Below are 23,086 nucleotides of genomic sequence, written 5' to 3'. Positions count from 1 at the left end.
TTATAGAAGGATTATTAAGGGAATGCTAAGAATAATTGTATGCCAACATTAGATGATGTAGGTAAATGGATTAAATTTCCTGAAAAACAAAAACTACCTTCCCTGTCCATGGTGCTTCTTCTAGCACCAGAACTTGTGGACTCACAGAATGCCTTATCCACTGCCGTGGCTTCTGTACAGTGTTGTGTCTGATACAGAAACTTATTTCTCAGCAAATTCAGGGCAGCAATTGGTTTATGTACATGTCTTACCGTATACTCTGTCATCTGGAAGCAGCTGGCCTAATTGAAAGGTAGACCAGGTTACTGAATACTCATTTACCATAGTAGGTGGGAGACATTACTCTGAAAGGCCGGGGTTGTGTTTGAATCAAGACCATTATAGGGCATGGTTTTCTGAGAACCACAATACATGGGTCCAGGAAGTAAGGTGTTGAAATGGGAGTGTCTCTTCTCACCATTATACCTAATAACCATTTTGTAGCATTTTGCTTTCTGTCCCAGTAACTTTTAGCTTCTGGCCCCCAGTGGGGAATTTGTTCACCTGGGGACACAATAAAAATTCCACTAATTTGGAAGATGAAACTTCCAACTGGATATTTCGAGCTCCTTTTGCCACTGCACAAACAGGCTAACCCAGTGACTGGAGTGACTGATTCTGAACACAATAGGGAAATTTGTTGCTTAAAGAAGTGCTGTGTCTTGAACCCACCTGAGTATAATAGCAACCAAAATAAAATATGTTTAAGGATGCAAACCCTTTGGGAGTGAAGATTTGTGCTATTCTGCTAGGTAAATATCTGTAACAAGCTTAGGTTCTGGTTGAGAGCAATGGAGATGGGGAGCAGGTAGTGGGAAAAAGAAGTCATACATACACTATTATGAACTTTCATCAAATCTTTAACTGTGGTCATTTTTAAGTCTTTTGTCATTTACAGACAGTTCTGGGTGTACTCTGATGCTTTTGCAAATATGTTCCTATAAAAGGGTTTCATCTTCAAGAAATTCATGGAAAAGACTCTGACAAGTACAGGTTTCTGGTAACTGACTGTACTGCTGAACTGAATGAATAAGCATTTTCAGAACTCTAATGAAAAACTGATGAATTCATAAAAGTGCTAACAAAAGATCAAAATGAAAAAAAAATTAATTACATGGGACTGAGTGAACTGATGAGGATGATTATAATCTTTGTGACTTTCTGTTTGAATTAAAAAAAAAATCCCACAAGGACTCAGAGGCAAAGAACATACAAATCAATTTTCACTGCAAAGTAAAGGAGCTGTTACAGTGGAGGATTACTGGACTGAATGTCAATATTATGACATAGTATGAGTGTGTTCCGTGTTTGGTAATTGCAATCATTGTTGCTTTTGTTGTGGTCATCCATTTACAGTGCTTGGTGTCAGTCTATTTATCTCTTGTAAAAATAAAATACAGTGTGTGTGTGTGAAAAAAAAAAAAGAAGTCATACATAGCAATCATGACTTATTACAGAAATGAAGACTATAGTAGCTTTACATATTTTCCTCTTGGCTTGTCATATGCATATGTATCTTTATTTGTATGTGCTAACCATTTTCTTCTTTTTCCCTCTTCCTGTTATTAGTTTGCATGCAAGTGGTTGGAGGTTAACTTTATAAGTTAATTTAACCTCATGTTAACATAGTATTCAGTTGGATTGTGAATAAATTTGTGGAGAACTTAATATAATATAGCTAGCAATGGACACAGTGACTCGTGATTGTGTGTCTCATCATTTTGAGGGAAGAATGAGAATTTCTTTACTTGGGAAAAGGTTGGCTGAATCTTGCTAACTAGAAATGTAGGGTGATTTTGTTGTTTTTCCAGAGTTCAAATGTGTATAAAAGAGTGCATACAGAAACTAAGTAGTCAAAGTTGTAGGCTCTGTCAATTATTGATGTATTGCTACTCAGCTTCAAATTAACCTTTTGCCTGCTTTGTGCAAATGAATATGAGCCTCTTAATTATTTTTTCCTTTGCCAGGTGGCACTGAAGCTTTGCTAGTAAAGGGTACCGGAGAGCATGGGAAGAGAGCTTTGCTATTTGGTTCCAGTGTGCTGGCTTGGTAGGCTCCTGCAGAGGGTACAGCTTTTTGCAAAGCCAGGATCCCTCATTGCTTGGAGATTCTCTAGTACCCAGATCCTTCGGTGCATGGTGGTCTCTAGCACTCATCAGCCAGTAGTATCCTCCCATCATCTAGGCCCCTCTCCTTCCGTAGCAAAGTGACTTTGGTGAGACATCTTATGAACAGCTTTCCTGGCTACCCAAAGGACAGATTTCCAGAGGGTTCTAAAGAGAAATTTTACAGCAAGATCTTTTGGTACAGCACCACAGTGACTTGTCCTATTTGAAGATCCATGGTCGTGCCACTTTTAACAATCTCAACTCTGGGGCAAGGAAACTGTCTTCTTTATCCCGGTCCTAGGGTTGCTGGCTGCTTCTTGTATCTGATATTCCTATGACCTTTAGAGTTCTCTTTACTTCTTATTTTTTTACTCTAATCCTTGTTACAATTAATAATTCTTTACATTAAACTTTCCATGTGTAAATTACTGCGTGGTATCTTTAGACATAGACTAAAACAGTATCTTATATTTTTAAAATATTTCATTGACTTATCATATTTGTACTTTTTCACTGTGGTCCCATATACAGGTTCATCTGTATAAATCATACTTTATATAATCAAGGTAAAATACCTCTTCCTTTCCACCACATTTCATCCACTTCCTTTCAAATGTGGTTTGTATTATCCAGATTGATAATGTATTTAATTCTTCAGAACCATCAGTAAATTATATCAACCTTATACATAAGTTGATTGGAAAAGTTGGAAATTAATAAATAAATCATTTTTAGGTCAGCATAGGATAAAATTTTGAGATGGAGGAATCAAAAGTTTATTATTATTATTATATAATTTCTTTCTCCAGTTTTTTTCTTATTTTTATCATTGGCATTTTTTGCACTATTTTCCTTTATTATATCTTGTTCATTCTTCTATTAGCACTCAAAAAAGAATGTGTATAAACTCAGCAACAGTAAGAATGTTGCTGCTGTGTGTGGTTGCCTACAAATGTTGATGAGATAAGTTGATAGTTCTGCTCAAGGCATCAACATATTTGCTGAGTTTCTTTCTACTTCATCTATCAATTATTGAGAGAGAAGTGTTTAAATCTTCAATAATAATAATTTACCTATTTCTTTTTTCATTTCTGTCAATTTCTGCCTCTTATAATTTGAAGTCTATTTTTATGTGCATACACATTTTGGATTGTTATGCCATCTGGTAATTTTACTATTTAACAATTATGAGTATCTCTCTGTCCTGGAGAGATCATAAAGTAAACTGCAGATACTAGGAACAAACTCTTTCTGTGTCTAACTGGTTGCTTTGTTTTTGTGTAGATACATCTTTAGTTAGCAAGATAACATAACTTTTAGGGATGAAAATCATCTGTGGAATTTATGAAAAATAGATTTATATGCTTCTAACCTAATTTAATAAACTTTCCTGGTTTTTCCTACACTGAAGATAGGCTTGCAGCTTTGGCAAACATAATTTACCCACACGGCATCTGAGGCCAGCATTCAATAACTTATTACATCCAGGTTATAAATAAAACATCTTTGCTTTTTCTTTTGAATTATACATCTGTCTCTCATGATTACCTCCTGGGAGGCAGGAAGTAGAGTTAGGTGTTAGGTATGGCAGAATTACATAAAATGCAGGTGCGGGATATTGCGGCCCTGTGCATCTCGTTGTCTCATTCTTTTAACTCTGTTTCTCTCCCTCTCTTTTTCACCACACTCACACACAAAAAATGCCACACACACACATATATTGTGTGTTATACATAAGTATGTCTATAATATTATGTATATATGCACGTGTGTATATATCATAAAACTTTTTGACAGTATGCATTATTTATATATTTGTATAGAGAACTCCATAGATGATTCACATGTATTTGCCTACTCTGTTAGGCAAAATTTAAAGAACTCACCATACCTATTATTTCTCCTGTTAAGAGCTTAGTCTCTATAAAAATGCTTTAATTTCAAAGTAGTGGTTAATTTGCTACGTAGAAATCAGGAATGCAAATAAAAAAAAATACAGGAATTGGTAAGGCAGGGCAAATGTAAAAAGCAAAATAGCATTTCAGACATGGGTATTCCTTGAAATTCTATGCACACTTCTCTATTATATTTACAACAAATGGCAAACTTTATTAAATGAAGCTCCAAGTATTCCAAATAGATGAAAATTTAATATATTCCTAAATGTGCATGAAATTTATATGTGTATTTATTTGGTCCCTGAACATACTTCAGACAAGTCTTTGGATTTTCCTTTTCTTCCTAGATTTAACTTTCCTGATTTAAGTCATGTTTTTTCATGTTAAGTATTTTACTCCATATTCAACCCTTTTGCCACAGGTACATAAACACATACCTGTGCATCATCATGAAATAATAGCTTAAATGCATCACTATCATTTGTGGTTTGGTTAATCATCTGTGTCACAAAGCTAATTCAAGACACATCATCAAAAGGAAATGGTTGCATTCATGCCAAAACAAAACAAAACATAACTCCAGTCTGTTATACTCTAGCGACATGTGGACCCTAAGTAAAACGGTCACAGAAACTCACATAGCAAAGGTAAAACAGACAATAAAAATCATACCTGAAACTGTTGTTCAAGAGGTTTCATACTTCCTGTGCCATTATAACCATAAATCCTAAAATTATGCGGTAAGAAAGCTCTGTAAAATAAAGATAAAAAGTATTTAATGGAAAATCTGTTTCCTAGATTTTATTTTGAAAAGGTATTTCTTTTATTATACTTATTATAGATAGGTAGGGAGAGGAGAGAGAGAGAGTGCACGAGGGAGAGATTATCTGAGTACATGGATTTAGTTTTAATTTTGCTCAAAAAATTCTAGTCTTCAGACCTCTCCTCACTCACCTTACTGTCACAATGTCCTCCTTCCTGTTTTTTAAACACAACAGGCAAACTTTTGTCTCAGGGTATTTGCACTAGCTGTTGCCCCTTCCTGGGATGTTCTTCAACATGGCTCATTGTCTCATCTACTTCAAGTCTTTGCTTATATATCCACGTCTCACTGAGGCTTCTCTTGACAAGTTTATAAAAATTTGCAACTTTCTCAATTATTAAAGCATAGGATTTCCAAATGACACTTTTTAGTTTGCTCTATATTTTTGCTTAAGCATTTATCACTTTCTAACATTCTTCCTAATCCATTATTTATCATACCATTATTAGTCTCATCTGATAACAATATAAAATTCATATCCATTTTGTTTACTAATGCATCTCAAGCTCTTAGAAGAATATCTGGAAAATAGCAAATGATCAATAAGTATTGAACTAATATGAAATGAATTCAACAGATCAGGTGGAGATCTCACATTAAAATACATTGTAATATGGGAAGAATATGCTTAAAAGGCTCTATAAAGAGAAAGTGTGGGTGTAGGTATCTCATTTTCATTTTTCCAATTAGTATAGTATAAAGATTTGTGACAGCCATGGCAGTCTGGATTTGTGAAAGCAAAAGGTCAAAGAGCCAAACCGCTGACAAACAGAGCAAAACTTTTTGTATTCTTGTAACAAAAAAAGAAAATAACCCACAGTGGGGTGGAGCTCCAGGGAACACACAGATTCTGGGTTGAAAGTCCTATAAAGAGTCTTAGCTAGTGATATACAGGCACTGTTTTTTGGCAAAGAAAGAAGTCAAATATCCATGCTTGGCCCAGGGAGAAAGCTATTATTGGGGAACCTAGAAACAAGCAGAACTTTTGGTGGCTGTGCAGTCCTGGAATAAAAATATGAATATTTAAGTTGCATCAGATTCATAGCTTCTTTCCCTGTAAAACCATTTGCCAAATTTTGAAGTTGCACAGAGTAGCCAAGGAGCTAAACTTAAAAATCTCTGAAAATAAGAGCAAATTTTTTTCAAAATTGATGGTATAGACTCAGTAAGTCCTATTTTATTTGAGCACGATAAAAGCAAAGAAATATCACCCCTAAATATAGTTTTAAAGACTGATGAAAACCAAAATAAAACCTTCGAAGTATCAAGAAGAAAACAAAGATGTTCCCTTCAAAGAACAGCAATAAGACTGATAGCTTAAGTTGTCAATAGAAACGAGGAAAGCCAGAAGACAATGGCATAATACTTTTAAAGGACAAAAGTCATTTTTAAAAGGTCATCCTAGAATTTATTCCAGCAAAAAAGTTCTTAAGAGTAAGGTTAATATTTAACATTGAATACAAATTAATCAAAAACAAGCAGACCTACAATAGAAATATAGAGAATTCCTGAGACATATAGAAATTAACTGCAGATAGAAACAAACGCAGGAAAAAATGAAGAGCAACGGAATGGGTAAATTTATGCTTAATTAAAAGGGATATTGACTATACAAAAAATAATAGTCATATCTCATTGGGGTTTAAAAGCATACAGGAAAAATAATGAAAAGGTAGAAGGTAAGTGAAATTAAAAGGTTTGAAGATCTAACTATGATAACTGGTAAAATAATAATGTATATTAGATTTAATAATTCAGGGATTAATACGATAATCTAGAGAAAATACTAAAAGAATAGTAAAAAGTTGTATAACAAAGAATTTAATTGAGGGAAAATGGTATAATATAAAGTAATAGATTCATTAAAATGGAGACTATGAATGAAAAAGACTATAAAATAAAAGGTACAAAGAAAAAAGGTGACTTCAGACATTATATGGAAAATTAAAGGATCAAGAAAAACAAGGACATCTTAACATTGTTGAACAAGCCTGGGTAACAAGACCTAGTACAGTATTTAATATAGTGTGATATCTGTTCAGATAAATAGGCTCGGTAGTAAACATATAAAATAAAAGAAAATAGTCCAGAAAGATATCCCACTCATAAACAGTCATTTGATTTACTACAAACATTTCATTACAGTGCAATGAGGAAAGTATTTTTTTTTCCAATAGCATGTGTTGGATCCACTGGATGCTAATACGATAAAATATTTGAATCTTGATCCCCACGCTCATGAAACACACAAACATCAATTCTGGACGAACCCTAGAGTTAAATATGAAAGTGAAAACAATAAAAGCTATTAGAAAAAAATGGCAGCTTGGATTCATGACTGTATGAAGACAATGATTTTTTTTTTAAATATGAAAAGGGGGGGGGAAGGGTAAGCTGTGACAAAGTGAGAGAGTGGCATGGACATATATACACTACCAAACGTAAAATAGGTAGCTAGTGGGAAGCAGCTGCATAGCACAGGGAGATCAGCTCGGTGCTTTGTGACCACCTAGAGGGGTGGGATAGGGAGGGTGGGAGGGAGGGAGACACAAGAGGAAAGAGATATGGGAACATATGTATATGTATAACTGATTCACTTTGTTATAAAGCAGAAACTAACACACCATTGTAAAGCAATTATACTCCAATAAAGATGTTAAAAAAAAATAAATAAAATAAAATATGAAAAGAATAATAGCTACAAAGAAAATAATAATTTGGACTGCATTAAAAGAATTTCAGACTCAGTAAAAAAAATCCAGACTGAATAAAAAATTGAAAGGGAATGACAGGAAAAATTCCTCCAAAAGTACTCTGTAGATTCAATGAAGTCACAATCAATATCTATGGATATATCTTTGTGGAAGAGTTTATTATAAAATATATGAAAGTGAAAAGTAGTAAGAAAAGCCAGAACATTCTTGATGAAGAAAAGGATGGAAAGACCTTATCTTTAAGCTATCAAGATTTATTATAAAGAGACAAACTGACCAAAACTTTTAATAAAGGACCCATTTTAAAAACGACCACTACTGTTTTGATTTTTCTTTATTCCCAAATATAGTGTGCTTATTTTTTTCCCCAATTTCATTAGCTGGCATGGGATTGAGTTTGGCTAATTACAGTTGTATTCTAAGTCCTTAATACATTCTGATATGTAAACTAATTTAAAGAATCACTGTTCTTACCACTCAAAAATCCACTATGCTCTTTCAAATATAGTTGAATGTAAGAGAACTCAAAAACAAGTCGTATTTATGTCTTGATAAAAATAGAAAGATATCAAAATTCATCCTCCATGAAACCACATAAATAGTCAAATAGAAATCTGATGCTGCTGGGAAGGAAAAAGATGGGAGCATACATATGGATTCAGGTCCTAGATATTTATTATATAGGCTTAAAATGTTTTTCTTAAGCATAAAATAGGAGACAAATAGCCAGCAACTAGAAATATTTACAAATGCAAAATAGTTACTTTCTGGATAAATATGAACAATAATTATAAATAGAACAAAGACAGGTAATAAAATAATGTAGGTCACCTACTTTTGCATTAGGTTCACAGTGTATGTTTTCCCTTCAATTACAATTTTGTAGGACACCTGGCAGGAGAGTATATTTAAAAAGCAAAGAAAAGTGAGAAGAATGTTAAGAAGAAAAACTATCATTTTATATTAACAATAATAACATTCTAAAGCACACTAATACAATAAAAAAAGAGAAAAATTTATAATTTAACATTGATTTATTCCAATGGAATCAGATATTTAAATATTTGCTTTCATAATAAAGATAGATGGAAGAATATAATTGGTACACTTTCTTATTAATTTTAACACTTATGCAATAAGATAGACCCTGAAATATTGTTGATTTGCATCCAATAATTGTGTTAGCTTAATATTGAGGCCATTGCAAAATTTATGCTTAAAATGGAAGAGTATAACTAAATTACTGAATAGAAAATTTATATAGTATAGCAAGAATTAACAGCACAGAATGTTTAATATTTGTAGATTTTATAAAATTTGTTCCAAGTTTGGATGCAATACTCATGGATTTTATTAAGAAAGAATGTCTACAAATGGAAAATTTGGTCTTTATGGATCAGTTTGAGGAGCCTTGACCTCTTTCCATTATTGGGCCTTCCAATCCATGAGCATAGGATCTACTCAATTTATATAGATCTTTACCTCCTCTCATCTGGTTTTGTTGTCTTCAGTGAGGAGGTTTTGCTTTCCTTTGTTACATTTATTTAGACTTTGATTTTTATGTAGTGTAAATTATATCTTTAAAATTTATTTTAAGTTTTAAAATGTTTAAAGTTTATTTAAATTTTATAGGATTAAGAGGTTTATTTTATAGGATTAACAAAGTTAAGTTATATTCTTCTATTGCTAAGTTATTTTATCATATATGGTATTGAACTTTGACCAATAGTTTTACTGCTCCTAATGCTATATGTATATTCATTTCCTAATATAATTCTAAAAAGTAGTTAATTCACTGATATTCTAAGATTCAATCATCTTAACAATTTAGATGTAAATTGCATTTTGCCATTGGTCATTTCTTTCTTTTTTTTTCTTTTTTTTAATTGAAGTACAGTTGATTTAGAATGTTGTGTTAGTTTCTGGTGTACAGCAAAGTGATTCAGTTATACATACCTATGTATATTCTTTTTCATATTCTCTTTTATTATGGGTTATTATGAGATATTGAATGTAGTTCTCTGTGCTACACCTTGTTGTTTATTTTATATACAGTAGTTTGTATCTGCTAATCTCAAACTCCTAATTTATACCCCCCTTTTCCCCTTAGGTAACCATAAGTTTGTTTTCTATGTCTGTGAGTCTGGTTCCCTTTTGTAAATAAGTTCATTTGTATCATTTTTTAGATTCCACAGATAAGTGATATCATATGATATTTGTCTTTGTCTGACTTACGTCACTTAGCATGACAACCTCTAGGTCCATCCATGTTGCTGCAGTTGGCATTATTTCATTCTTTTTTATGGCTGAGTAGTATTACATTGTATATATAAACCGCATATTCTTTATCCATTCATCTGTTGATGCACATTTAGGTTGCTTCCTTGTCTTGGCTATTGTAAATAGTGCTGCTTTGAACACTGGGGTGCAGGTATCTTTTCGATTAGAGTTTTTATCTTTTCCAGATATATGCCCAGGAATGGGATTGCTGGATCATATGGTAACACTGTTTTTAGTTGTTTAAGGAACTTCCATACTATTTTCCACAGTGGCGGCCCCAATTTACATTCCCACAAACAGTGTAGAAGGGTTCCCTTTTTCCCATACCCTCTCCAGCATTTATTGTTTGTGGACTTTTTAATGATGGCCATTTTGACTGGAATGAGGTGATACCTCATTGCAGTTTTGATTTTCATTTCTCTAATAATTAGCAATGTCGAGCATCTTTTCATGTGCCTGTTGGCCATCTGTATGTCTTCTTTGGAGAAATGTCTATTTCGGTCTTCTGCCCATATTTAGACTCCACACAAAAACTACTAGAACTGACAAACAAATTCAGCAAGGTAGCAGAATACAAGATTAACACACATAAATCTTTTGCATTTCTTTACACTAACAATGAAATATCAGGAAGGGAATGTTAAAAAAAAAAAAAACCCTTTTAAAATCAGATCCAAAAAAGTACTTAAGAATAAACCTAACAAAGGAGGTGAAAACTTATATGCTGAGAACTATAAAACATTGATAAAGGAAATTAAAGATGATTTAAAGAAATGGAAAGTTATCCCATGCTCTTGGATTGGAAGAATAATTTTATTAAAATGACCATACCACTCAAAGTAATCTACAGATTTAATGCGATCCCTATCAAATTACCCATGACATTTTTCACAGATGTAGAACAAATAACCCTATAATTTATATAGAATCACAAAAGACTCAGAATTGACAAAGTAATCCTGAGGAAAAAGAACTAAGCAGGAGGCATAACCTTCCCAGACTTCAGACAATACTACAAAGCTACAGTAATCAAAACAGCATGGTATTGGCATAAAAACAGACATATGGATCAATGGAACAGAATAGAGAGCACAGAAATAAACCTACACACCTATGGTCAATTAATCTTCGACAAAGGAGGCAAGAATATACAATGGATAAAAGATAGTCTCTTTGGCAAGTGGTATTGGGAAAGTTGGGCAGTCGCATATAAATCAATTAAGTTAGAACACTCCCTCACACCATACACAAAAATAAACTCAAAATGTCTTAAAGACTTAGATATAAGACATGACACCATAAAACATTTAGACGAGAACATAGGTAAAATGTTCTCTGACATAAAACATAGCAATGTTTTCTTAGGTCAGTCTCCCAAGGCAATAGAAATAAAAGTAAAAGTAAACAAATGGGACCTAATCAAACTTATAAGCTTTTGCACTGCAAAAGAAACCATAAACAAAACAAAAGACAACCAACTAACTGGGAGCAAATATTTGCAAATGATGTGACCAACAAGGGCTTAATTTCCAAAATATACAAACAGCTCATACAACTCGATAACAAAGAAACAAACAAGCCATTGGTCATTTCTTAATACTTTGTTATATTAGATATTCTCATATTTCTTATGTTTGCCACATATACTCATGAATTAATTCAGTCCCAAATTTTCTTTCTTATATTGCCCTTCTTTGTTTTTGGTGTCAAGGTAATATTGTCTTTATGTATTCAGCAGTATTAACTCTTTTTCTTTTTGCTGGCTGAGTTTTTATGAGTTTTAATTATGTCTTTCTTAAATGTTTGGTTGTATTTATTTGTAAAATAATTTAGCTTTTGACTTAGTTTTAATGGTTGTTTTTGTATTTTTGAGGAGGGAGAAAGAGACATTTATATTCAGATTCAAATTTTTTAAAGTGTTGGGCATTTTCATCTTTCCCTATATCCCAGGAGTTTGTTTTTCTATGAAATTGCTTATCTCCTCAAGGTTTTTTGAATTTGTTGACACATTTATTCATTGTATTATTCATTTGTTAAATTTCTTCTCTATGTATCACTATGTCCACTTTTCTCATCCCTATTAAAATCTTTCATACTTTTATTTGTGTTGCCTTACAGACAACTTGTGCCTGATAAAATATGGTTGCATATACTAACTTTGCTATTTGCTTTGTATAATTTTTCTTATTTTTGTGCTAGACCTTTCTATTCCCTTGTGATTTAGGTGTTTCTCTTGTAGGTATATATTTTTAAATTCAATTTGAAATATATGTAATTTCTCATAAATTTAATCAATCAAAATTTTTAACAGTTTTATTTAAATTTTAATTCCCTTTATACCAAGATGTATATATGCTTTATATTCTTTTATTTGTTACAGTTACAATTGTATATTCAATTTGTTTTGTTTTGAGGTATACATATTCGTACTTTTTCATCAATTCCAGCTTTTATGTTATTCTTTGTCCCAGTTTCAATTTCTAACTGCTGAAGTACATTATTTAAATTATTTTCTTCTCTTGTAATCTGAAAAGTGTTAATGTACTCTAACTTTTATTTGTTCTGTGTTGTGATACCTGATCTCAGTTCATCTATGTTTAATATAACCTCTTCTCCAGATTTTTTTCTCTCTTTTCCAGGAATTCTAATTGTTCTGTACTTAAGCCTCTAATTCTCTCCTCTTTTTCCTTGAGTTGTTTATATGTTGCATCTGTTTAGTTTCTTCAGCTGTCTCTGGCTACTGTTAATTCTTGATTTTACTCTCATACTATATTTTTCATGTACAGAAGTTCCATTCAGTTATTTTTAAAACCTCCTAGTCTTTTTAAGTTGAATATTCTCTTGTGGTATATTCTTTATTAATTATAATAATTATAAACATACACTTTTCATATTATGTTTGTTGCATTTGTTAAGTTGGTAGGTACAGTAACCTTATGAGTTCAAAAAATACTATTAATCCTTTATTATGTATCCAGCACTGTTCTAGGCACTGGAGTTAGAGACATTAACAAAATAGTCAAAATTTTTCCCTCATGAATTTGACAGTTGAGGACAGATGATTTTTTTTTTTTTTTTTTACTTCTCTTATGAGAATTACTGTCATAGTATCTGGTGAAACCCGGTTGAAGATATTTCCCTCTAAGTAGATTCTGTGTACATTTTCTAATATGACCAAGTAATTCCACAGATTTTTCCATTAAAAAAATAAAATACTCTTAAAATGCTGTTAAATGTCTCACCTCTTTTTTTCTATTTAAATGATTTAAAGTTTTCATAAATATTCATTCCCTTATAAATTATATAGTGAAAATTTTAAGCTTGTGATATCTGTATTAGGGTGACAACTAGGTAGCTGATAAGGAAATATTTGCATTCAAATTATCTAAAGATTTACTACCAATCAAAAAGAAAATTAAGGTGTGGTGTTTTAAAAAAACACACTTCACTTCTTTAGAAATGATTCTAGAATTTAGTAAAAAAGAGAAGAAACTTTCTAATTAATTCAAAGAATAAAAAAGAGAAAACTAATACCTGAACCAAGATACACTAAGATGGCATAAAAAGAATTCTTAATGATTAACATATTTGCAATCAAGACATAAAAATTATTCATACAACACTTCATTAAATCAAATGATTGCCATCCCCTATAGGGATGCCATAGGCTTACTTAACAACTACTAAAAATCCTCCAAATATTATATGGTGAATGAGTGACAAGAGACTCTAAATGGATCAGGTCAGGTATTATTCAGACACTCAAGAGGGAAAGAGATTTAGAAGATGGGCCTTGGGACTTTGATAATAAGCATCACTGCATGATATTTCTATGAAACATTGTTAATCTTGGTTCATTTTCAAAAGGGCTCTTCCATTTAAGAAAAATTGGGTATAAATATAAAATTCAGAAAGTGTGCAGAGATGAAAAACACCAGGTTTACTTATTAGGAACAAAATATTCACATGCTTTTTAGTTTGTGAAAAATGTTAGGGCTTAATTACGTATGTTTCAACTCCTCCACTTGACGTTGACCGTATTTTCTCTGGAACTGTAATTTGCACACGTAGCCTTTCTGAATCTGCAAGGTGCAAAATGTTTTATAGGGGCAACACTCACCACCTCATAGCTTCCTTCATTATTTCCTCATCTAAATCCATAATATTCTATGTGCCATCCCTCATTTTTACTCTCTTTTCAAATACCCTCACCTCAATACCCACTTCTTTCTAGAATTACAAATCTTTTAAAGAGCAACAGGTATACTGCTTTAGAAATATTGCCCTGTGGGCAGGTTCTGGTAACCCTGAGGTAATAGGCCCAAGTGCTCTCAGAACAAATAAAGTCAGGTCCTTTGGACCTTCCAACTACAGAATCCAGATATCAGAAATGCAGAGCAGTATATGAAACTCTAATCTTAAGGCATCTACTCAAGCCACGGCACCTCCCATCTTTACTACGGTCCCAAGAAGCGTGGGAAAGACCCTCGCAACCAAAGTGGATTTTGATTGGGGAAGGTGGCAATGTGGGGGTGGATTCGGGCTTGCACAGTTGGAGCTCCCACCAAAAAAACATTTTCAAAGGGATATCCAGCCGTTCAGAGGGAGACAGAAAGGAGACCTGACATTCCCTAAAGGTCAGAAGAGGGTTTTAGTACTTACTATCGTCTGTCTGAAGCCCGAGGAGCCCCAGGAGCAGAAACGGAAGGGACAACATGGCTGGACGTCCTGGATGGCAGCCCGAATAACGGCCGGACGCTTGACTACAGGGCAGTTGGCAGCGCGAGGAGACCCCTCCTGACCGCACACACCGCAGGAGGCAGGCGGCTGGGAGAGCAGCGGAGGGTCGAGAGGCTGCCTGCTGTGCACCGTTCAACGTGGGCGACCTTGGCCCTTAAATCTATGCAGGAGGAGGCTTCGACGCCTTGGGACTCCGCTTTCCGGCTAAGAAAGCGCAGAATCATTTCCGAAAGGCAAGGCTGAAGAAACAGCTAATGAACAGGAAGATTCATCTACACTTAAGTGAACTTTTATATAATATATATAAATATTCATACTACTAAATATATAATATATATAGGCACAGCTCAATATTCCAGTGAACAAACCAGTGTAATTAACACCTAGATCCAGATCCAGAAATAAAATATAGAACCACTAAAGCTGCCAGATTGTCCCCTGACCATCACTACTTCTAACACCATAGATTAGTTTTGTCTGTTTTTGAACCTATATAAATGGAGCCAATCACCATGTATTCTTTTGATGTTTAAGTTTTTTTAACATGATAATTAGGAGATCCATCCACGTTGTGAGTAGCAATAGTTTTTTTTTTCCTCTTGTTGCTGTATATCACACATTGAATGAATATGTGTCCATCTGTTTTTCTATTTAACTATTGATTCGAATTTTGTTCATTTATAGTTGGAGCTATTAAAAAACATATTTGGCCTAATACCTTCCAGGTCCATCCATGTGGTTGCAAATGGTATTATGCTTGCTGAAATAAGTCAGACAGAGAAAGACAAATACTGTATGTTCTCACTACATTTCGAATCTAAAAATTAAACAAACAAATGAGTATAACAAAACAGACTCACAGATACAGAGAACAAACTAGTGGTTACCAGTGGGGAGAAGAAAAGGGGGAGGGGCATGATAGGGGTAGCAGATTAAGAGGTACAAACTCCTATGTATAAATCAAATAAGCTACAAGGATATATTGTACAGCACAGGGAATATAGCCAGTATTTCATAATAACTTTAAATGGAGTGTGATGTATAAAAATATTGAATCACTATGTTGTACACTTGGAACGAACATAATATTGTAAATCAACCATACTTCAATTAAAAAAAAAAGTTTTGGATCAGTGAAAATAACCAAAAACCAAAAAACCAACCATGTTTGGCTATTTTATTTCCTTAATTACTATCAATTTTTGATTCTTCTATTTTGAAGCTATGTTACTTTTTAAACTTTTTATTTAAGCATAATGTTCTCTAGGTCCATCCATGTTGCTGCAAATGGAAGAATTTCATCCTTTTTATGACTGAATAATGTTCCATTGTGTATATATGCTGCATCTTCTTTATCCATTCATCTGTCATGGACACTTGGGTTGTTTCCATGTCCTGGCTATTGTACGTAGTGCTGCTATGAACATCGGGGTCCATGTATCTTTTCAAATTAATTTTTGTCTTTTCTGAATATATGCCCAGTAGTAGGATTGCGGGGTCATATGGTAGTTCTATTTTTAGTTTATTGAGGAACCTCCATAATGTTTTCCATAGTGGCTGCACCAGTTTACATTCCTACCAACAGTGCAGGAGGGTTCCCTTTTCTCCACGTCCCCTCCAACATTTGTTATTTGTAGACTTTTAAATTCTACATTCTATCAGGTTTGAGATGATATCTCTTTGGGCTTTTGAGTTGCATTTTTCTAATAATTGGTGATGCTGAGAATCTTTTCACCTGCCTGTTAGCCATTTTGTATGACTTCTTTGGAAAAATGTCTATTCAGGTCTTCTGACCAATTTTTGACTGGCCTGTTTGTTTTTTGATATTGATTTCTATGTGCTGTTTATATGTTTTGGATATAAACCCCCTGTTGGTCATTTGCAAGTATTTTCTCCCATTCCGTAGGTTGTCTTTTAGTTTTGTCAATGGTTTCCATTGCTGTGCAAAAGTGTTTAAGTTTAAATAGGTCCCATTTGTTTATTTTTGCTGTTATTGCTTTGCTTTATGAGACAGATCTGAAAAAATACTGCTATAAATTATGTCAAAGAATGTTCTGCCTATGTTATCTTCTTAGAGTTTTAAGGTTTTGGGTCTTACCTTTAGATCTTTAATCCATTTTGTGTATGGTGTGAGGAAATATTCTCATTTCATTCTTTCACATGTAGATGTCCAGTTTTCCCAGCACCAGTCTTTTTGAGCCCCATTCTGCCACATCTCTCTGACTTCACCTGGAGAATATTCTCTGTTTTTAAGGGCTCATGAGATTAGATGGGACCCATCCAGGTAATCTAGGATAGTGTCCCTACTTGAAGGTCCATCACCTTAATTACTTCTGCAACTTACCTTCTACCATGTAACATACATATCCACAAATTCCAGGGATTAGAGTGAGGCCATCTTTGAAGGTCCATTCTGCCTACCACCAAAGCACTGGTATGGGATGTTAGGGAAGGGAAGCAAGCCAGCACATGTGAGTCTGTGAACTGGTTACTGCTCCTGTAAGATAAAACTAAATCCCACAAGCAGCTCTTGGCAATGTGCGATGGTCCAGCCACCGCAGAGGGTCTTCCAGGTCCCGACGGAGAGGGGCAAGGGACTGAATAGCACCACGAGTATGGGGTCAGAAGGACCAAGACAACTGATGGTTGCAAGGCACTTTATTTAGCATCTACTGAATCTTATATAGACAGAAGAGGAACCCATAAAATTGCTTCTCGTCTCAGTTCAATCACCACCACGGATGTCAGCAAGTTTACAACGATCATTCCTGAACAGTAACTTCCCTTAACCAGGCACGCACAGCCCCCAGCCATAAGGAACAACCAGGACTCTCAGTTCCCTGAGGTCTCCTGGCTTGAGATAGCTTTGCTAATCTCTTTTACATCCCTCAGGCCTGGAACAAAGAGTGCATTCCAAGTCAAGGGGGCAAAGCCCTTAAGTGACTTTGCTTTTTGTGAGAGACATACTGTCTCCACTAGGAGTTACCTCCGGCTAAGACTGCATGCCTCCCACAGCAATGCTATAGAATAGGGTACAGCAAACATTTTCTGTAAAGAATGAAATAGAAAATAAGTTTCAGCTTTGCTGAAATAGTGTGCCATATGGTCTCTGTTGCAACCGTTACCAACCAGGGTTCTTGGTCTCCTTAATCAATAGAAATTGGTCAGAGGCCAGACAAGAAATTCAGGCAAGGCTTTATTGGGGCCCCTGCTGCAAGCAGTGGTGGGGGAGTGAAAACAATCAACAGTTTCCCTTGCTGGCTCGCTCCCTGAGGCGGGGGGTGGGTGGGGGGGTGGGGGGGTGGGGGGGTGGAGGGGGTAGGGGAGGTTGGGCAAGCTTGTTCCTTATATGGGGTGAGGGTAGGGGTGTGTCCAGGGGTCAGGCCAGAAGGGTGGCTTAGGTGGTTTGCTCACCCCTTAGGTGGTGTTTTGTGCAGGGCTCATGCACAGTACCCTGCTTTTGCCCCAGGCTCTTCAAAAGAGGCAGTTGGGTGTTTATTTTTTTGGGTCATTTTGTATCCTTCGTCCAGAATTTGTCCCAACTCAGCATGCACGCAGTTATTTTCAGTCCCATATAGCTTCTTTGTATTTTGTTGCTCGAAGAGAGGTTTGTCCAAGTGGAAGCACTGCAGCACTGCAGCAAAGGGTCCCAGGTCCCAGCAAAGGGTCCCAGTCCCAGCCTGTCTCACAGCTATTCAACTACCTTCATATCTATCTATTTACCCTCCAAACACTCTATCACAATAATTGAATATGCCCAGCTCTGATAAAAGCCAGTCCCTTTTTTTAACATACCAGATCCTCTCCTCTCTAATTTACTCCATGATTTTGCTCTTGAGTCTTCATTATATCCAACATCATCATCTTTCCCCCATCTCTATTTCTACAAATCTGTAGACAATATGTAGTGTCTCCCCAAAATAAAATCCCTTCTTTGATCATAAATTGCACCTCATAATCCCCAAAAGGTTTTCTATGTTTACCATCTTCATTTTATCACTTCCCATAGAGTTTATCAAGTTCCTTAAAAAATAATCTAAAATATAGATTGGGATTTTACTGAACTTATAGATCTCTTCTGGAAAACTTAGAAATTTTATAATAGGTCATCCATTTTCTTAGTGCTGATACACAGAGACTAGTGTTTTCCAAGATTGATCATCCTGGTGAATTTTTTAATGTTGTTGTTCTAATTGTATACTGATTCTGTTGATTTAAGTAGGTAGTTAATCGTAATTTCTGCAAATGAGGGCAATTCTTTTTCCTCTTCAAATCTTTCCTCCTTTTTATTTCCATCAAAATAATAGTCAAAGCTGCCAGTTCTATGTTATATTTTTAAGCATGATTTTAGACATGTTTGCCTTGGCAATAGATACTACAACAACAAAAACAAAAATAGTATTATATTTTATAAAATATTTCATAGTCTTCATAAATATTTAAATTTTCCCTCTAATTCCCTTGAGTGAATATTTCATTATCATGAGATTTACCACCTTCTGGAGTCTTGTATCATTTGGACAAATTTGTGATATCTCTTCAGGCACAACACACCTTTCCAACTTTTGATGTGGAACTGAGTATAAAGAATAAGAAATTCATCATGTCTTGTAAACAACCTCACAAATGTATGTGTGAAATTAATTCAAAAGAAAAACAAGGCTTACACTGCTTCATGATTCATTATGCATGTAGCTCTTGGACAGGAACACTTATGGATATCACCATACGTTAATCTTAATTTAAGGCCAAATAATTGAGCTATAATAACTAAAAATCCCTCCAATGTTATTGCACCTGGATACTAAAATAAAGAAGATTGAAGAGAACACCATTATGTAAGAAGAAAACAAAAACAAGTAATGTATTAAAACAGTTTTGATCCTATAAAATTTTATATTTTAGTACTTTATGTTGAGCACATTTTACACTTTATTTTGATAAATCTTTGATACAAATATCCATACTAGTTAATTGATTAAGAAGCATGAAACAACGGAAAAAAGTAATTAAACTACCAATGTTCTCTGGTGAAAAATTTGGCATGCTCAAATCCCATAGCCTTAAACACACTTAGTATTTCTGATGCAATCAATATAAAACACATTTATTTAACTTTCTTATTAAATCAAATCATTCAATTAGCAAAACTAATTCAATATACATACGTGTCAGGCACTACAATAGAAAATAAGAATATAGTGGCATACTGGGGACTTCCTTGGTGGTCCAGTGGTTAAGATTCAATGTTTCCACTGCAGGGGGCACGGGTTCAATCCCTTTTGGGGAACTAAGACCCCACATGCCGCGTGGTGCAGCCAAAAAAAAAAAAAAAAGAAAAAAACAATATAGTGGCACATGTGAAAGAAAGGGACTTTGTCCACACTTGGAGCTTATATTACAGACAAGGAGAGAGAAAATGAAGAGGAAATTAATGACAAACTTCCCAAATATAAAGAGATCATGAAAAGTGCTCTGAAGAAATGGAGTGCTCGAATAGAGAATTTTGGGGGGGGGGTATAACCATATAAATAATATAGTTAGAAAAACCTATTTGTGGAATTGATGCTTAGGCTGAGATAGAAAGTTTGGGAAATGATCCAGCATTTTGAATAGCAGTAGGGAACTTGTATGGGAACCTGTTCAAAGCCTGTAGTATAATGAGTGAAGTGAAGGAACGACAAGACAGAAGTTCTAAATATAGGCAAGGCCATGGTAAAGAAATTTGGAGTGAGATATTACCAAAAAAAAAAAAAAATTGGGGGTAATATAGAGTGGCATTTCATATGATTTAACCTTGATAAATAAAATGATACTTTTCTCATCTTTTTAATCATTACAAGCTAAATTCTTAGAACTTCTCTAATTTTTCTATATCAATAAAAATTTATAGGGAGTAAAATTTAATTTATACCTAAAAGAAAAATATTGTGTGTATGTGAGTGCATGTGTGTGAATGAAAACATGGAATATTATCTAGCAACATGGAAAAATGGGTTAGTAGTGACCCTCTCCTGTTATCCTATAAGAGCTAAGCTTGAAAAAAAGGGAAAATCCCAGTATCAGAATTTGAAAGAAGGTTAAAGACAAATCAGAACATGAGAGATGATATCTGGCTAACCACCAGGTTTCAAGGCAAGATGTAGGAACCAGAAGCTGGACTTCTAGTGCTCGCTCAGAGAAAGGAAATATAGTCTTCTACTTTCATATTTATATAGTTGAAAATAAATCCCCTGTATAAGGACATGCTACCAAATAAAACAAGTCCTTAGTTATACTGTGTAGGAAGAGAAGATAGAAGACCTTAATGTAAGAACTGAAGCCATAAAAGTCCTACAAGGGAACATAGGCAGAATACTCTTAGACATAAATTGTACCAATTTTTTTTGGTGGGGGATCAGTCTCCTAAGGCAAAATAAATAAAAGCAAAAGTAAACAAGTGGCATCTAATTAAACTTAAAAGGTTTTGTACAGCAAAGGAAACCATCAACAAAACAAAAAGACAACGTGGTCTGGGAGAAAATATTTGCAAACAATGAGGCCAATAACGGCTTAATATCAAAAATATACAAACAGCTCATACAATTCAAAATTCACAAAACAACCTATTAATAAGTAGGAAGAGGATATAAATTGTTGTTTTTCCAAAGAAGATACACAGATGTCCAACAGGCACATGAACAGATGTTCAACCTCACTAATTGTCAGGGAAATGATGCAAATCAAAACTGGAATGAGGTATCACCTTATGCCTTTCAGAATGGCTATTATCAAAAAGGCAAGAAGTAACAAGTGTTGTAGAGGGTGTGGAGAAAAGGGAGTCCTCATACACTATTTGGAGGAATTTAACTTGTGTAGCCACTAGGAAAACTAGTATAGAGATTCCTCAAAAAATTAAGAATGGAACTACCATATGATCCAGCTGTTCTGCTTCTGGGTATTTATCCAAAGAAACTGAAAACATTAATTCAAAAAGATATATGCACCCCTATGTTCATTACAGAATTATCTATAATAGCCCAGATAAGGAAACAACCTAAGTGACCACTGACAGATGAATGGATAAAGATGCGGTATGTATGTACAATGGAATAGGAGTTGTAAAAAAGATGAAATCTTGCCATTTGTGACAACATGGTTGCACCTTGATGGTATCATGCTAAATGAAATAAGTCAGGTGGAGAAAGACAAATACTGTATAATGTCACTCATATGCAGAAAAAAATAAATTAAGAAACCAAACCAAACCAGAACAAACACATAGGAGAGAACAGAGTAACGGTAATCAGAAGGGAAGAAGGGTGGGGTATGGAAACTAAAAATTTGGTGGTGGGCACACTGAAAGAAGTTGAAAAATGTTGTACACATGCAACTTATACAATGTTAAAAACCAATGTTACCTCAATTTTAAAAAAAAGGATACTGGACTCAATTCTGCATGAGGCAATAAAAAGCACAATTCTTCAACTCTGTGCCTATTCTTACAATGTTCGATTATTATCTGTTGAGGAAAGGGAAGAAAACTTTGAAATGGAACCTTAGTGTATCTTGTTAACAGTTACTGTTATAACCGTAAAAAGGAAGCTTTAGAAATGGGAAGGCCAGCAAGACAAACTCAGAGAGGAAAAGTGACACCACTGCAGAAGACATAACATATAATTGTCTTTGAATTTTCTGACAAATATCTTAAGGTGCACATGCTCAAAACCTAACTCAGCTTCTGCCTGCCACTCACCCACACCTTCCTTTATCCCAGTACACTCCACAGCAAGGATGTGTTATACCAACAGTTGCAAAAATAAACTCTGCTCAGGTCTAATGCTTGGACCTGCTAGGTGGTAGTACTCCTGGGAAACTGATCCTGAGAAATTATGATTAAATAAGGCAGGACCGTGATCATAATGGCCCCAGATAAGTTAGTGGCAAAGGGGATGAGGGAAAGTTATGGTAGAGTCATCCCGATGTGTATTATTTTTACCACAGACTTCACCCACTTAAAGCACACAGGTGAATGATTGTAGGGTTTTTAGTGTATTCACAGATATGTGCAACCGTTACCACAGTCAATTTCAGTTCCCTCATCTCAAAAACAAGTCCTCTACCCTTTAGTTATTACCATCACCCACCCCAGCTTTTCATTCTCCACCCCCACTTTCAGCAGTAAACAACCACTAATCTTAGTCTCTCTAGATGTCCATGTTCTGGATGTTTCATACAGAGGCATAATACATGGTTTTTGTGACTGGCTTTAGTCACTTAGCATAACGGTTTCAAGGTTCATCCACGTTGTGGCAGTATCAGTGCTTCCTTTTTGTGGCTGAATACTATCCCATTGTATGGATGGACCACATCTTGTGTATCCATTCATCATTTGCTCATTTGGAAAAGGAAACTCTTGGTCTTTGTGATGAGATGCTCCCACCCCTGACGCAGAAGCACCTTCATTTATATTGATGGAAATTCTGTAGGTCCTAATTAGACTCC

The 23,086-nt window shown here is 34.6% G+C and overlaps 1 protein-coding gene across 1 annotated transcript in view; it reads right to left on the bottom strand.

Annotated features, from left to right (window-relative positions):
- Positions 1-14,579, bottom strand: part of ADAM2 (ADAM metallopeptidase domain 2) — a 100,373-nt gene extending 85,794 nt beyond the window's left edge. The window contains exons 1-4 of the mRNA XM_061177396.1: positions 14,525-14,579; positions 13,868-13,944; positions 8,418-8,473; positions 4,718-4,796 (exon numbers count right to left, since the gene is read on the bottom strand). Of these exons, the coding sequence (XP_061033379.1) occupies positions 4,718-4,796; positions 8,418-8,473; positions 13,868-13,944; positions 14,525-14,579 (267 nt within the window). The remainder of the gene's footprint in view (positions 1-4,717; positions 4,797-8,417; positions 8,474-13,867; positions 13,945-14,524) is intronic.
- Between the last annotated feature and the right edge of the window lie 8,507 nt (positions 14,580-23,086).

The sequence above is a fragment of the Eubalaena glacialis genome, chromosome 20 (genome assembly GCF_028564815.1).
Source record: "Eubalaena glacialis isolate mEubGla1 chromosome 20, mEubGla1.1.hap2.+ XY, whole genome shotgun sequence".
Taxonomy (NCBI): Eukaryota; Metazoa; Chordata; class Mammalia; order Artiodactyla; family Balaenidae; genus Eubalaena; species Eubalaena glacialis.
This window is presented reverse-complemented; position numbering and strand designations above follow the sequence as displayed.